This window comes from Erigeron canadensis, chromosome 5 (genome assembly GCF_010389155.1).
Source record: "Erigeron canadensis isolate Cc75 chromosome 5, C_canadensis_v1, whole genome shotgun sequence".
Classification (NCBI taxonomy): Eukaryota; Viridiplantae; Streptophyta; class Magnoliopsida; order Asterales; family Asteraceae; genus Erigeron; species Erigeron canadensis.
The window spans coordinates 25,876,696-25,893,955 of record NC_057765.1 but is presented as its reverse complement, the minus strand read 5'-3'; the positions used below and the strand labels follow the sequence as shown (position 1 = coordinate 25,893,955).

At 32.9% G+C, this 17,260-nt stretch overlaps 2 protein-coding genes across 5 annotated transcripts; both read right to left on the bottom strand.

Annotated features, from left to right (window-relative positions):
- Nucleotides 1–6,641: 6,641 nt before the first annotated feature.
- On the bottom strand, nucleotides 6,642–7,158 carry LOC122602240. Its single transcript, XM_043774951.1, has one exon. It carries the CDS (start codon nucleotides 6,985–6,987, stop codon nucleotides 6,778–6,780), a length of 210 nt encoding a protein of 69 aa, XP_043630886.1. The 5' UTR covers nucleotides 6,988–7,158; the 3' UTR covers nucleotides 6,642–6,777.
- A 2,340-nt stretch (nucleotides 7,159–9,498) lies between these two features.
- LOC122599489 (ribosomal RNA small subunit methyltransferase E) lies at nucleotides 9,499–17,260 on the bottom strand. 4 transcript variants are annotated; one of them, XM_043772011.1, is made up of 9 exons: nucleotides 17,046–17,260; nucleotides 16,885–16,958; nucleotides 12,042–12,184; nucleotides 11,622–11,668; nucleotides 11,428–11,536; nucleotides 10,774–10,835; nucleotides 10,431–10,545; nucleotides 9,965–10,127; nucleotides 9,499–9,871 (listed from the first exon to the last, which is right to left on the bottom strand). In XM_043772011.1, the coding sequence occupies exons 1-8, from the start codon at nucleotides 17,190–17,192 to the stop codon at nucleotides 9,976–9,978; spliced, it is 849 nt and encodes a 282-aa protein (XP_043627946.1). In that variant the 5' UTR covers nucleotides 17,193–17,260; the 3' UTR covers nucleotides 9,499–9,871; nucleotides 9,965–9,975. The 4 variants fall into 4 exon arrangements, with proteins under 4 accessions (XP_043627946.1, XP_043627945.1, XP_043627944.1 ...); XM_043772010.1 differs by having other exon boundaries at nucleotides 9,499–9,893; nucleotides 17,046–17,259; XM_043772009.1 differs by having other exon boundaries at nucleotides 9,499–9,887; nucleotides 17,046–17,249.

Below are 17,260 nucleotides of genomic sequence, written 5' to 3'. Positions count from 1 at the left end.
ATAGATTTTTGTAAATTATAGTGGTTACATTGTTATTGCGAGTATGTTAGCCGTTGATGTATGACTTACAACGGGTTTAGTGTCCGTGTTCTGCCTATTTGACAGATCGTTTCATTACCTGCATAGCTGTGATCGAACTTTGTTAGTGTCTATTTTTTATTTGAATTTGTGCAACTTCCCTATTCTTTCTATGTTGATGTTTTAGTTTTTTCGATTTATAATTAGATGTGTTGTATTATGTAGGATGGACAAAAGGTTCTTTCTCATATCTCGTAAACAGAAATAAGAATATCATTAAAATATTACGAGTATTAAAAGAAAATGCATAATAATGTAGATAGATCTATCATAATCTCATTTATGAAACATATATGAACTTAATAGGATCCTCAATATAAACTCATGCACACAAAGGCTACTAGCAATCATTGTCGAAAAACAAAAACCCTCTTAGTAAGGTGATTAAACCCAACGGTGCCAAATTACAAAGACCGTAACAAATGTCCAATGGTAGCGTCTCTGTTTTGGATCAAAAGGCTCATGGAGTCATGGTTCCGGACAACTGGTCATGTTGAAAACACTAACCGATCTATTCCGCAATGGAACTCGGTACTAACAATTGAACTTATGGCACCCAAAGGAATAGAAGTATGTTCTAAAATTAATCATTTCTATTAGTCTACTACAGCCATTAACTAAAACAAAATACAACTATTGGCCAATATTTTGCAAAAATTAGACTTAAAGTTTCTTAGTAACAACCACAAATTATTTATTGTAAATATTGTAGTTAAATCTCTATTGATGACACACTCAGAATAACCAAGCTGATTAAGTTTGTATGTTTCTAGAACCCAAAAGGCCTAATTCCTATATCTATACAAATTGTTTGTAGCTGATTCCAAGTATTCATCTAAATACTGGAATACTGGATACACCGCCACTTATACGCATGATTATGCGTTAATGTACGCTCAAGTAAAATGCCCGATCTATAGCCGCAAATGAAAAGTAGCCAAGTAGTGATGGAAAAGGAAATCTCAATCCATCTTCAAGAAAGGCCATCTCTAAACATGCTTATTTCGTAAAGTCAGTTAGAGGTATTTAACCACAATCTTTATAGTTTGACTGAAACATAATTTGTATAATTGTATTCAAACACCAAGACAACACATGTTTTCAATACTTGATTTGTAATGATATATTGAAACTGTGGTGTTATGATTGATAATTGAGGTTATTGTAAGTGTAAATGAATATGAAGAATAATTCTTATTTTGTGAGTAACCTGCTAGTTTATTCTTATTCATTTTGTAGTGAACACTTATCAGGGCCGGCCCTGGCCATGGGCAGGCTGGGCGACAGCCCTGAGCAACACTTATTTAAGGGGCATAAATTTTATATGTCCATCATAACCAGATCTAGACATGTTTGTGTTTTAATGGGGTTTACTGAGAATTTTCCTGCAGCAGAAGTACAGTGCATTTGTTTCCTTTTCATTTTATAAGCCCTTATAATAGTTAAAAGTTCTACAGTAGTCCCTAAAGTATATGGTTTTTTTTTTTGAAGGAAACTTATACGGCTCTTGACTAAACCATATTCTAACATTTTAGGTTACATGGGAGTTTATCTTGGTGTATGTATTTTTTTGTTGTGTCTAGTTGTGTATTAGAAAAAAGGTTTTGACATCGCACGTATTGTTAGTTAACATTTTACATGTTCAATAAGTTATGCTTATATAAAGGTTAAATGTACATCGGTGCTAGACATCGTTATATTGAAAACGGTTTTAAAAAGTTAAATATTATTTTATATATAAAATATTAACTGTTATTGTTAATTAATACGAATACAAATTGTATGACTATTTGGATAGTAATCTATTTTTGTAATAAATTAATACTTATAAACTTTTTGAACTAAGACTACGGTTAGCTTAGTTTTATATTTTTGATTTTAACAACGGTTCTTGTAACATGTTCAAAATTATTCAAAAGATAAACGAGTCTTCTAATTTGATAATGTTATAAATCTTTTTGTTGTTTGGCTACAAGATTTAAATCTTTTTGTTGTTTGGCTACAAGATTTTCTTAGAGGCAAAATTCTGACCTTGCCCTAAGCATCAAATAACTCAGGACCGGCCCTGACACTTATTTTGGATAATAATATGAGGTTCAAAGAAAACATTTGTCCTTTACATACTATATTTTATTTGGGAGGTAGATTTTTCTACGGAAGTTTTTACTTTTCATAATGCAAATAATTTGTAATGACAATTTGTAACAACAGTACTGTTCCTCCGGACGTTTTTTTTGATATAGGTACCGATCGTCTTTTGTTAGTAATCAACATCACACGTGTTAAAAATACTCATTATAGTCGGTAAGTAACTGCTCAGTGCCGTCTTCCGCGGGTTTTGAGCCCCAATACCTCGACGGTGTATGGGGAGGTTAAGATGTAGGCAGACCTTACCTCTACCTAAGTAGAGAGGCTGCTTCCAGTTTCTACCTAAATGGTAGAAAAGGTCCTCCAACCTTTGCATGGGATGAGGATCGAACCTTACAAATATTATGAGAGATTAAGGTCTTATTTTTATGACTTAATAAACTTAACTAGTACTTATTCATTAAGTCAAATTATATGTTTTTTTTACTTAAAAAGCACAAATAATCGTCAACTACCTATACTTTACTTAATATATTCACACGTCATTCATGCATTCAGTCACTTTATACACTCAACACTTAATAAATAAATAAATAAAATGAGTCCTAAAACGTATTAAAATGATATTTGATGTTAGTTCGAGTTGTAGTACAAATTAAAGTTCAGAAAATTGTGACGACGGTTCAAGTACAAAACAATTACTAGTTGTTTGAAAAAAAAATACCAAATAAATTAAAAAACACTTCAAATTTAACTAAATAAAGTTCAAATAATCAAATATGGTCGTGTCTATAGTCAATGGAAAGCTATTAAAAGTTACACTCAACTATGTCATGAAAAAAATTTAACAAGCCTTGAGTTTTCTTAAATTGTCAGGTCAAACGAAATTACATTAGATTAAAGGCTACTCAAGGCATGACATGATGGTCAAAACCCTTCCACATCCTTCCTTCTCCTCCCATTTTCATTAAGTATTATATAAGGCAATCTCAATAAAAAGCGTGAGCAAACATACTTGGTTCAAAATTAACTAACATAATCAAGCGAGAACAATGGATCAATTAAAAGACAAGATACTGAATGTTTTGTTCATTCAAATAGTTTTTTTGAAAAAAATAATAATAATAATCATTTCAACCGAACATAAATAAAATCGAGATCGACCTCAACTACATAATTTATATTTTAAATGTTTGGGCCTATGATGCACCGAAACTCCAAACAGGTAGCCGTACCGGTTTCCAAAACTCCATGAAAATGTTTCCGTGTACGAAACACATATGAAACGTTCACTTGAATTTTCTATAGATACCGAAACATTTCTTTTGAAGTTTCCATACGGTTTCTAATTAATATTAAGGTTTTAATGGACTTTTTCCAATTCCCTAAACCCAAACAGGTTATATTATATACAATTTGATCAACATTAAATTTTTTCTATTCCAAAACCAATTTTTAAACATTAAAAAGATTTTTAGGCTATTTTATTAGAAGGATTAATCATTTCCTCCGTCCATTAAACTCATCTATCTTTAATAGATATGGATGAAGTAAATGGTAATGCATGTGGAATTGTGGATGCCAATCTATTATTTATGGATTATATCCATTTATTGTCATTGTTGAGTCTCAATGATAAATGTAAATTTAATGATGACAAATCTGACCTATAAACACTTAAAAATCTTTTGGTTCTTGTAATCTGATATGGGTCAGACTAAGCTGACACAACTTGCGATCTATAACTGACCCAGATCATGCTTCATACTTTGTAATGTAATATGTTATGGAAGCAAGTGTTTTTCAAGCTGCATTAACAAGTACATAGCATTCAATCAAAGTCGAAGAGGAGGATTGAAGATTGAGGACCAAGCTGGTAGTGGAAGGCAGCTTGGGACTAGTAGTCAGCTTGGAAAACTTAGGCAGATTGGTGCTTTGACAAACAGCCCAATCTGTGTCTGACAATCAAGTGAAGATAAACAACCTGAATTGAAGATAAGGATAAATGACGTGACTAGGAAGAATCCTAGGATCCAGGTTGGTGGTTAGATATACATATGCATGTCCATACTCTTATTGGACGATGACAAATGTGCAGCTGTACGTGGGGGGCCACAAGTACGATGAAGGCACGATTAATTATTCTTTTCATCGTCCAGTGAAAGAAGAATACGTGGTAGAATTGGATACCAAGAGAATGAGGGCTTTCACCTATAAAAGACTCATTCATTTTATGCATATGTGTGGCATTCCTGAGAATCATTCTTCGCATGAGTTTCTCTGCTCTTACACACAACTTAGTATATAAGAGATCAGCTTGGGCTGATTCTCTTGAGCTAGAACTTATTGATTGTTGTTTGTCATTTCATAGGGTTGTTTAGATATCTGTAGGTTGTCTTTATTCCGCAACAACCCTGTAATTCTTTGTAAATATTATTTCTTAATAAAGGATTACATTTGAAAACCACAATCTGTGTTCTAGAATGTTCATTTTTTGCTTTACTGTTTTATTAATTCTTGTTCTTTACTTTCTTTATATTTGAATCAGAATTTTTAAAACTTTATTTAAAAGTTTGTAAAGTTCAAAAATAATTGTATCCACCCCCTTTACAACTATCCTGTGTACTATATACTTTGGTATATTAATACACCGTGGGACGTATCAATCTCAAATAACCTTTTTTATATATATCATCACTTAGTTATCAAAAATCTCACAATAGAACAATAAATATGAAATTCCATTAATAATGTTTCGATTTGGCTTAGGTTGAGTGGTTGACAAAGAAAAAAAAAATCATAAAGATAATCATGATTATCTTACAAAAACCAACTTATGGACTTATGGCATGCCATGCATACATAAATTTATGCATAACCAAAGCTATTCTGTAGTAAGTTGTTGAAGCAATTAAAACTAAAAAGTTGCTTTATCGTTAAAAGTGTTATATAGACTATAGAGTTATAGATATTTCTTAGAACATGCATGTGTTAATACTTGAAAGTCGCCTTATTTTGACCAAGTCAGGAAAAATCTTTGTAAAATGAAAGAAATTACTAAATATATATGATCATGTTTCACTCGTGTGTATATAATTATAAATGCTAAATGGCCACAAGCTTCACCAAATAACTTTGCTTATTGCACAAATTTTGTTTATAATATCCAAAAAGTCAACCAAATACCACAAAACCAAATAAAGAAAACAAAAGATATCACTAGTTTACTAACTAAAGGTTAACACTTCACCAAAAGCTACACTTGATCTTAGCAAAAAGGCACAAAAAGGGTATAACACAGTTCTAAAAAAGCCACATGACTTCTATAGTATTATCAAAATTGGGATCTTTTAATATTTAGTAATTTAAAATCCTGTCAATTTCTCAATCTCAAAACAAATATATTATACTTTTAAAAATATATCTTTCTGATAAAGTATTTCATTTCTAGAATATTTATTGACTGTATGAAAGAGATGGAAGGAGGTTTAATATAATCAATCACAACGTATTCTCATATGTGTTTATTTATTTAAGCTGTTAACAGCAACATTGATTAAATAATAATAATAATGATAATAATAATAATAATAATATTTTAGACTAAAGGGAAGAATACAATGACGGTTTGAAATCGATGACCACATATAACAAGAAGTCTTAAAATAAATGAGAAAAAGTAAACACGTACATATTTCTGATAATGAATAAACATTTTAAATTCTTTTTTTTTCTTGTTAATTAATAAATAAAGGGAAATGTTAAATACAACCTTAAGTGTTGTATTTAACGTACATAAAAAAACTTGTACCTTCCATATTAAAAACTCGCCCCCTGATTTTCATGGTAAATGTACAAACAATTTATGCACCTTAAACACAGCCATAAGAGCTGTATTTAGCAAACCCGTAAATATATATGTGGTCCTTTCCCCTTTAATTAGCAAATAAAGTAGGCGTTAAACTACTTCAAACTGTTAAAATATATTTTTATTTTGAATGATGATATAATCTTGTAAATTTTATTTGGACAAAATTAATCATAAAAAAGGAAAGTAAATGATTAAACACAAGACAGAAACATATAGCTAGTATTAAGATTATCTTTACATTAATTAATAGACAAAATTCTTTTTATGGCACAATATTGATAAATGATAACTTTTATAAAAACTGATACTAGAAATCTAACACTACTAGATGTCTAGATTTCCTAATTCATATCACCATTTCCATTGAACCATATATGCATTTTCAAACCCATGTACTACTTATCATTGAAGAGAAGATCAGAATTCAATTTTTGGGATTGGTAAATTCAGAAATATTTCAAATAATTTATGATTAGGATTAGAAAACATATAACCGTTGAAACAAAAACATTTCTTATTATTGTTTGAAATCGTTACTTGGAAGCTAGGGTCAATTTTCTTAATTACAAATCTTTAATATAAGAGAGAGAGAGAGAGATTTGAATTAATACAAAGTAAGTAGAAACGTACAATAATAATACCCAAAGTATACATACAAATTAATTGTAATCAAAATTAAAAGAAGGATAATAAAACAAAAGGAAAAAAGATGAATGATTATTAGTCTAATAATTAATTAATCAAGGAATGGAACGCTTGCCAGGATGATCAGCCGCTTGAAGAGTTTTATCAATAAGTTTACGTGCATTATTACTACGTATCTGAACTCTCACACTGTTTGTTTTGTCCATCTTCATATACACCGGCTTCTTCTTATTTGTTTTCTTCCTTTTCAATGCCTTGACTTTCGATTTTATCGATTCGATTAAATTCTCCAACTGGTTCGTCATTATATATGTAAATCTCCTAGCTAGCTAGCTTAATTGATTGATTGATTGATTTGCTAGCTAGTTGATATATGATATATGATGTCGGTATAATTTAGTGGAACATAGTTATTGAGAGAGAGAGAGGCGAAAAAAGAGGAGAGTTGAACAACGTTAATTTAACAGTAGATCGAAGAAGCTCAGTTTTATGTGGTTTCTTGCCACTATTTATATGGAGTCAGTTTCGCACCTACCTAACATTTCATTTACTTTATGATTACGTAATACCGACTAGTTTTTATTTATTTGTTTGTCTAACACTGATATAGTATAGGCATATTGTGGCGATGATAAATACTTTTAAATTTGATTTGTTAGAGTCTTACTTTTTTAATTTTATTGGGTAAAAGGGTAAAACTTTTTTTAATTTGATCGTAAGTAAATCTGTTTATATGGAGTATTACGTAATATTTAATAAAAACCATATCAATGAAAAGTATATTTAAAATTCAATCAATGTATATATTTTACACAAAGTATTGTATAACACAAATAAAAATAAATATGATCAAAGTTGAAAGTAAAAAAGAGTACACAAGTCAAACTTGTATATTTAAATAAGAACGGATAAAGAACATCGTAATATGTTAATTAAATATGTTGGTTGTCGATAATGTCATATAAAATGTTATATATGTATGTAAAAATCACGCTTAAAAGTTTGTTTGTTAGGGGTAAATACGTAGAATTTATTGTAGTGATTTTAATACTTCCACTTTAACACATATGGTGGATTTATTTTATAGTATGAATAGATTTCTTTATTTTTGGCCGTACTTCTAATAGTATCACGGAGTAATTCTTAGGTGACATAGAGCTACTAATGAAAGTAACGTTTGAAAAAAAAAAAAAAGAAGTAAATAGCGTAAATGACCAACAATGTCTAATTTTCTATGATGGTTCAATTTTATATTGGGAAAGAAAAAAAAAGGTGTTAATCATTGTCGAACTTTAGCCAAGCTACGTCATTAATAATGATTTGCAAACATTTGATTATTCATGTCGATAAACGTTGGTCAAATTAAAATTAATTTCGTACAAACATAGTAATCTTTTTTGTTCTTATCTATTGCTTTCATTGGAGCTTTGTTAAACGATGCAATTTGGAAAGGATGGTGATCTAATTATTCATTTTCGTGTATATCATATAAATGCGTCAAAAATACATATATGCTACATGTCTAATGGTCTACAAGCATATATTATGCAAAAAAAGAAAACTTGACTACTTGAGAGACGGGCTACATAAATAGCATTGTAATTTTACATAACTAAAAAAGTTCTAATTCTAATTACATGATCTTTAAGGTCAACTTTAACTTTGAACTCAGCAATTATATAGTAGCATACTTTTTGAAGTTTGTAACAATCAAAAGCTGAACTGGATTGAAAACGAACAATTAAAACTTTTTACGAACTGGTTGTTTCTGTTTTGTTTATGGCACAAGTTTGGTGTGGGTTCGGTACTATTTTAAAACAAGTTTGATCTCAAACGAGACCAATGAGCCATACTCAATATTTTGTGTACGTCATTCACCTCTACTTACTCGAACTTCAATGATGGCGTATCGTGAAAAAGTTGCCTTTCGGCGACAAATAACGAACCCAAATAAAGAACTAAGAGCCTTTTTATATCATGACACAAGGTTTATACGTAACCGGTTTCAGTTAAATTTCCCTTTGACTGACTAATTGATAGTTGAATGAGCAAAAATATTGAAATAATATACTTCGAACAACTATATAAAATTGTATATCGGCCAACAATGTCCTACAGCATCTCAGTTGACCCTTATAGTTTTTTTCTAAATTTCATTTGATTTGCCTTAAATTGCCCTTTGATGATGGTTACTATTGTTTTGAATTTTCTTATACCAACCCAAAAGAAAGGTCCTATATTTTTATTGTCAAAGAGATAAAAGTCGCAATATGGAAGTCATAAAACCAAATGTAACGATCTGATGGGAAAGACTTGCCACGTATATGACAATTTATATAACATGATCAAGATTTTAAAAGGACGCATCTTTGTCATTATACAAAGTTTCAACACAATTTTGACCAAAACTGGTAGAAATAAAACAAGATACAAATTTGGACGACCTATAAAAAAAGAACGACTCGAAATGGACGGCCAGAAAGAAGAAAAAAACTTGATACTTTGATGCATCAGACATTTGTACTGTACAACCTTTTAATGCATATATTGTTGTGTATGATAAAATTGTGTTGTGTAAAGATCATTTCCTATATTTAAACATTGACTTATATCTGAAAATGAAGATAGATACAAGTTTTATATCGTGTTTAATTGCCGATTTGAACAGAAGCTGCCAAGTTAGACTGGCGACTTGACTTCTGACAAACTGAATTTGCATAAATGGGAAACCAGTTTCGGTTTGGATAGTAAATTCGTGCTCAACCTAGAAAAGATATTGCCCCAAAAGTCAAACAGACGTCTACACTACAAAGAGATTTGGTCAATAAAACTGCTATCAGTATCATAATTGACTTCATTATTCTGGCTCCACATTCTTTTATAAAACAAATCTTGTGATTTTACTTCCCTAAAGCATGACTATAAAAGCAAAGGAATTTACTGTGTTCGAAATTTTACTGCCTATAAAAAGGAACCATCGGCATAGAATGTTGAATAGTTGGAATGAATGTAGCACTGTTCCTTGTTCCCAAATACGGTACTTATGTTGATTGTTGAGACAAGAGCTTGAAAATGTACTCGCATGGGTTCATTGACAGATTCAGAATTTCTGAGCAGGATATGCACTTGGTAACAATTTACCAGCGACTTGCTCAACATCAGATGAAATTTCCCCGTTCTTCGTGAAAACTAAAAACCACTCCACCTGCAACTGTTAGATCTTAATAGAGCAGATTTAGGTTTACTTAAGGATGTTTTGTTGATGGGATGATGAAGGCTTACTTAGAAGCATATCAAGGATCAGTTAGTTTCCAAGAGTCGGACCATAACATTGCTGTCGCCAGAAGAGCAACTGTTGCAGTTTCAACTCGAAGACGATGTGGTCCGAGACCAACTGATGTCGCTCCTGCTTCTAGCATCGACTTTACCTCCGTTTCTGTGAAGTCTGGAATATAGTACTGATAAATGTTAGCTTAATTGTCGCTTAAAACCATAACAAACTCTCACTGGCAATATAAAGTTGCAAGCTAAAGATAGAGGAAGTTATGAAGCAAAGCATTAACCAACCATTCACAATGGTATACGGGCACACAGAAACAGGAGTTTCTCTTAACTTTGAAATACAACTTATTGCTATCAGAATCTAATAAAATTGGTTAATTCGACCCCAACTGTATCTAAAATTATCGTTTTAAAAATCATTCCTTTGTATGAATACTATTGTGTGCAAATCAGAAGAGAGACTGACCGCCTTCCGGTCCAATAATAAGTGAGCCAACAGACTGTTTTTCAGACAGGGGCAACGCATTCAAAACTGGTGTAGCCTCTGCTGCAGCTATAAAGGATAGTTTTGACTGTGAAACCTAAGGGAATGAGAAAGTGAAACATGAGTGTCATAAACTCAAAAATCATAATAAGCAATTAAGAACATTTTAAACAATTCCAGACTTTAGATAATCCTATACCCAGAAAAGGAAACCGAAATTGGTGAAACTTTACTACTTTAGTTTGAGTTTTAACAAATACAGACTCTTAGACGTCCGAGCCCGTCCAAACAAAAGAGAAAAAAACCATTGATACAACTGACTTACGATGGGTAAGAGGCCACCAACTTTTAAAGGAGGGTTCAAAGTTAATTCATGCAGCCTTTGACCTACAGTTAGAATTAGCAATTCAATATAATGAGCTAAGATGTATGAACACTAAGAATAAGCTGGTTATGCACATTCTACTCCAAATCTAGGCAGTTTTGTTATACCCATCCAGTAGATCTGTCTGATCATTTATGATTCAATAAATAAAACAAACGGATAGATTGATCAAACTTGGTCTACTTATTCATTTTTCTTCAATTTTAATATTTAAGATATGTAGTTATAACAACCATGGCTAAGTTCGAACATATAAGCGGTTTGATTGACAAGTTAGAAATATGAGTATTATCTTTTGACAACTAATTGTAGTATGCCTGTTATCAGCACATTTTTTAAACAAGACTTGTGTTAAATCTTCATATTTTGCAAGAATGTGTTGATTTCTGAGCTTAGGTCAATATGGGTCATACTCTATCTATTTAGATTAACTCGGTCATGGTTCAAGTCACGGTCCATTAATTAATGGGTCAAACCATGTTCAATTTATTTGGGCCAATGTCAGATCAGATCATATGAAAATCTGATCCAAATCCGACTTGCTAAAAGAGCAATTTAGTTAGGTGTAAGGGTATATAAAAGGTGACACTTAGCATTGTTTAGCTGCAGCCAATATGACTCGTTGCAATCTATCCACTCTGTTCTCAGAAATTGAAGGAGAGCGCTCAGTCAACAGCGGCGTTACACTGCTTGCTCCAAGCTCCTAAGATAATAAAGCCTTTTTATCAGCTTGTTGCAATAGCAAAATGAAAGTTCTAACAGAATAAGACACATGTTCTTAGACATACTGTGCATTTCTCAACAAGCCAATCAGATCGACCACCCTTCAAAGTACCTACAAAAGCGTTACTTATATGTCACATACAAGAGCAGCAAAACCAGAGCAGCAAAACCAGAGGTGGCGACTTCATCCCATTTACTTACAAACGTATGCTTCGGGTTATATTTTATTTCTAACAGGTGAGGTGTGTAAAATAAAAAAAAATCTATAAAGAAATTGTGCCAGGCTGGTTGAAGGTCACCCATAGTGTAATTTAAAAGCATACAACCTACTATATTAAATTTATTCAGAATGTTGTATTATTATGATGATAACAAGATTTTCTTTGCAAGCATATTTGTTCAGCTCGCCCGCCCGACCGCCCATTTTGCCACATCTAATTAAAAACAGATCAAACATCATTGTATTCACTGTCCACAAAACCCACCAAAAGCAGCAAACACATGCCATTGGGTCGAAGTCGTGGGTACTAATTTTGGATTCTCAAGTGCAACTACATCTGCTCCAGCTCGGTCAATCCGTTCTATGCAACCTTCAACAAGACCTCCTTTTCCATTAAAGAGCTCTATCCTTGCAAGGTTCAGAATTTTATAAAGAAAACACAGATAAATAAAGTGCAATGAAAGATAATTGAAGTCCCAATATTCAAGAATCTAACAAAACGTCAAAACAGGGAACAGAAACATTGTTCTGTGAACTTTGCACATATTTTATCTCTCTTTGTACATTTAATTACAGACAGACATGATTAGAAGTTCCAACATCAATTTCTTACAGACTGTCTCTCATAAAATGAAAGTAGAAAAGTAAGATAATGAATGAATTGTCAACTGAAACTCAACGAGAAAAGTAATATTATGAAACATCCCCACTCCTGACACATAGCAAAGAAACCACTCTTAAGAAGTGAAGCTTAAATTCTAGTATTCTACTTCATATACACAGATACACACTCATTTAAGTATTATAGTTGGCTGTTTAGACGATAAGACTTCTTAAAAAAGCATCTCATTTTACTATTTTAGAGTGATTAACATGCTATGAGTGTCTCTATTGCAAAGTATTCAACCATGCCTTATGCGGCTATGCCCTACACCACACCTCTTTTCTCAATATACTTTACTGCCAAGCACTTGCACAAAGTACCAACATTACAATCACCTAGTGCCAGCAATAACACACTTAATAAAACCGTTCTATAAGAAACCTCCTCGACTATATTAGTTGTTGAAAACTCTTCCATCCACAAGTTGCTAGCTTGAAAATTGTAAAGATGTATAAAAACCCCGAATATTCCCACAGCCTACCAAGGAGTAAGTGTTAGGAACACCTTAGCTAAGCACAGCGGAAGCAATTAAATAAGAAGATAAATCAAGAAAATAGTAAACGACACACGAGATTTAACGTGGTTCGGCCCTAGTGGGGGGCCTAGTCCACCGGCTGCAACTAGGTTATTTTATTAAGCTCTGAACCATGGAAATTACAATTACATATGAAGGGTATATATAGGAGGACAGCTAGGGTTTCTTGCTTGTAGAACACGGAAACCAATTTGGGCTTCCTAATCAATAAACACAGCCAGCAGGCCCGTAAGGCCTTCACAAACCCAACGATCTCCCACTTGAAGGCCTTGCAATAAATTTCAGCCCGCCATTTAAGCAAACAATATCCACGTCGTCCAGTAACTCCAGTAATCTTCAGATAACCGAAATCCAGCTTTCAGTTTTAAGAACAAACTAAAACTTCAAAACAGAAGTTTCCAAAGTCTTCCGTTCTCCATGAACAAGCTAAGATTTCAATAAAAACAGATGGGAACAGAAGTCTTCACAGGTTTGCTCCCAAGAACAAACCAAACTTCAATCCATGCATCCCAAGTGTACCTAGTTGCAGCAGCCCTTTTCATCTACCAATGACTCGTCCTCAATCTCAACCGGCTCCTACTGATTTGGAATACCGGCTCCAGAGACTTAAGAGGAACAACATGAATCTCCACTAGCGGTAGCATCACAGGAGAGATTTCATTCGGAACCCTGGTCTTCAAAACTCAACATCGATTTCAACATATGTCAACACACTCCTCGTGCTCCCACTGTTACAAAATCCCGTCCAAATTCAAACCTCCGAATACGCTCGATATCAGCAAAGGGCTGCAAATCAGCGGCAGACAGCAACAAACAGCAGCAAACAAGGGTAGAAAAAACCCTAATCGTGCAGGTGCTACAGCAGCGGTGGCTGTGAACGGCTGTGAGAGGAAACGGCGAACAAGAGAGACAAAACCGAATCAAAACAGCCCTAGCTCTCATACCACTTGTTAGGAACACCTTAGCTAAGCACAACGGAAGCAATTAAATAAGAAGATAAATCAAGAAAATAGTAAACGACACACGAGATTTAACGTGATTCGGCCCTAGTGAGGGGCCTAGTCCATCGGCTGCAACTAGGTTATTTTATTAAGCTCTAAACCATGGAAATTACAATTACATTTTATTAAGCTCTGAACCATGGAAATTACATCCATTAACTTGGATGTGCCCAATGGTTGTACAGATTGGGTCCATATTGCATAAGAAAGGATTTCCTAATGAATAATTCGAAAATTGAAGACGAAACACAACAATAATTTTGCTCTCTTAGCACTCTAATCAATCACCGGCCAAAAATCAGCAACCAACAAAACGGTATCTTCGACGGACTATCACCGCCATGAGCCGTCGCCAGCTCGCATACCCCCCCCCCCTTGTCGTTTCCCTATGTGGGCTCCAAGATTTGTATAATACAGAAGATATATAAGAGAGGAAAAGAAACTTATTTACATAGAAAAAAAATAACTTAAACGGTCTTCATTTTGTTATTCTTTTTTTCTCAATATCATTAAGTCATTACGTATCAATTGTCAAGTAATACTATTTAATTTTAATAAAAAAAACTTCCGATGCCCAAAGATTAAGACATTTTAAACAATCACCAAACACAACACAACTTCAGATTGACTGATGACAAATATTTTTTCACAACATAATCACATAGATGTTCACCTACGTCATCAATCATCATAGAGTTGAAATTCTCCATTTGCATACATAAGATTAGTTGTGGACTTGTGTCCTTTATTAGTCCCATATTGAACAATCTGTGCACAAATTTTACTAATATACAAACAAAACACCCACATGAATGTATTTCCATAAGTTGTCGAAGATGTAGAACCAGACAAAATATTGTCAATCTACATATGTTTTAGGAATTTAGGCTACAAAACAATCACATGAATTTTCTTAAGATTTAGACATAATCTGTAAAAAGAAAGACAACCAAATTCATAAAAAAAAAAGGTTATAAAACAATATAAATCCACCCAAGATCCAATTGACATCTAGAAAGTAGAAACTATATCATACCACATTGAAGAAGACTTGGATTAAACGCCTTAGGCAATACCATGCAAAAAACTAAAGGGTACAAATGCACAATCACATTCTAAAAGCAACTCCCACAGGATGACAGCACCATCAAGTGCACTCAATGTAACAAAATAGGTCGTACCAAGGGTTGCAGTTTTGTGTTAGTGGAATAAATGGATTGGTGGGACCATAACAGTATGCATTGAAAATAGAACACCAGGAAGTATTTACAACAGCCGTTGTTAGAGCGCAGGTGTACTACTATCACTCAACTTATTTCCAAATAGTGTAATGCCAGCATTATATATTTTTGGACATTATAAACAATAGCGATGGAATACTTAATATTGATGTTGGAGCTCGTATTACTTCTGACTACATGGCACCTGACTTCCACATACAATACAAATTTTTGTGTCCACATCCATTGGCATCTATACTCTAATGCTACTGTAATATCTTGAGAAGATATCTCTCGTGTCACCACGTGAAATTTAATGACAATAGGATAAATCATATAAAATAGAGAAACAATGAGATTTGTGTCCAATGCTGTTGAAAAAAAAGGGTTGTAGAAAATCACCCATGTGCATTGAGATACATCATCAGCTACATGCATAGAAAAACAGGGGTTAACTTCTCCATATCTGTTCTACACTGATAGATTAAGTTACTAGACTTCTTGAAGTATTACAACGACTAATTCTCCGTTGTTTATTAATTACAACTAAAAGAACACCAAGGAGGATAGATCAAATGGAGATGTTTCAGGCTACAATAAAGAATTAGTGTTGTCAAGAAATTTTCCAATGAGTCCCAATGCTTAATCAACACGTGACGATAATGCCAATTTTATCTATATGCAATGAGGATATATTTAGGACACGAGTTGCTCCAACCACACCATTTTGCCACTTTACAACCAAAAGGATATTAATCAATTATTCGTCTATTTTATCATTTACTACATATCTACAATATTGGATTCTTAAAACACGATTTAAGTAACAGGAGATTAACCTTTTAATATGAACGGTACTTAATAAAATAAAAGATCATGTGAATCCATTGTTCCAAAAGATATAAACATAGAGTATAAAGCCACATATGACATCTAAAGTTCACGTTTGAGAAACCCTCGCCATTATTCATCAAGCCTCTTATAGCACGTTTACAAATATCCCTTTGTATGTTGACATATAAATTTATGCATAAGAACAACAAACACAAAGCATTAACCAATCATAAAAACACTAAAATGATACCTAAAACAAGCAAAATCTCTCTCATTTTGAGTTTAGACCATCCTTGTCAAATTTTAAAACATTCTCTCCATTTGACTATTATTTTTTTGGGAAAGCAATTATATATATATATATATATATATATAAGAAAGTGAAAAGATTTTAGAAATTACAACGATAAACGACAATCCTATCGAAACCGAACATAAACTTATGAAAATACTAGAATTACAAGGGAGACTTACAAACTCACAGTAACATAAAAACCTACAACGACCCTACAAATTAGCACTACATTAATTAACAGGCAGCAACCAAAATCAACGAATATGTGAAAAATCAACCATCAAAGGTGAAACCACGACATTTCAAAATGCATAATCACTTACGGGCAACACCAGGTAGAAAGCATGGAAACAAGCCGAAATCTCATTCCAATCACTATACTTACTATCTATTATTCTAACTAGCCTAAACAATAACCGACATTCTACATTTTTGGCTATTTCTACACAATAATATCATTTAGTAACAACAAATATACTGTAAGAACTTCATATATAAAGGCCAATATATACACACACATAATATATATATATGTATATATAATGTGAAGTATAGATACCTGTCATGTAAATTCAACCTAAGAACTTTAGTCATATGCCAAAATTCATCTCCTTGCACACGAACACCTGATCCCTGTATTTTTATCAACCTATTAACACTTCAATTCCAATTTATATATATATATATATAGAGAGAGAGAGAGAGAGAGATGTGGATTGCCTTGGAAGGAGGGAGGGTGTCGGAGTAGAACCTCGGGAGACCGCCGCGAGACTGATTGGAAGAATCGGATGAAAATGCTCGGAGTTTGAAGGTTTTCCGGTTGATAAGTAGGGCCAAACGAGGGGTAGTATAACAGATAGTTTGCATTTTGAAATTTTTACTAGGGTTTTGCGGTCAGAAGAGGAGGGAGGTTGAGTCTTTTGTTGCTGAAGTTG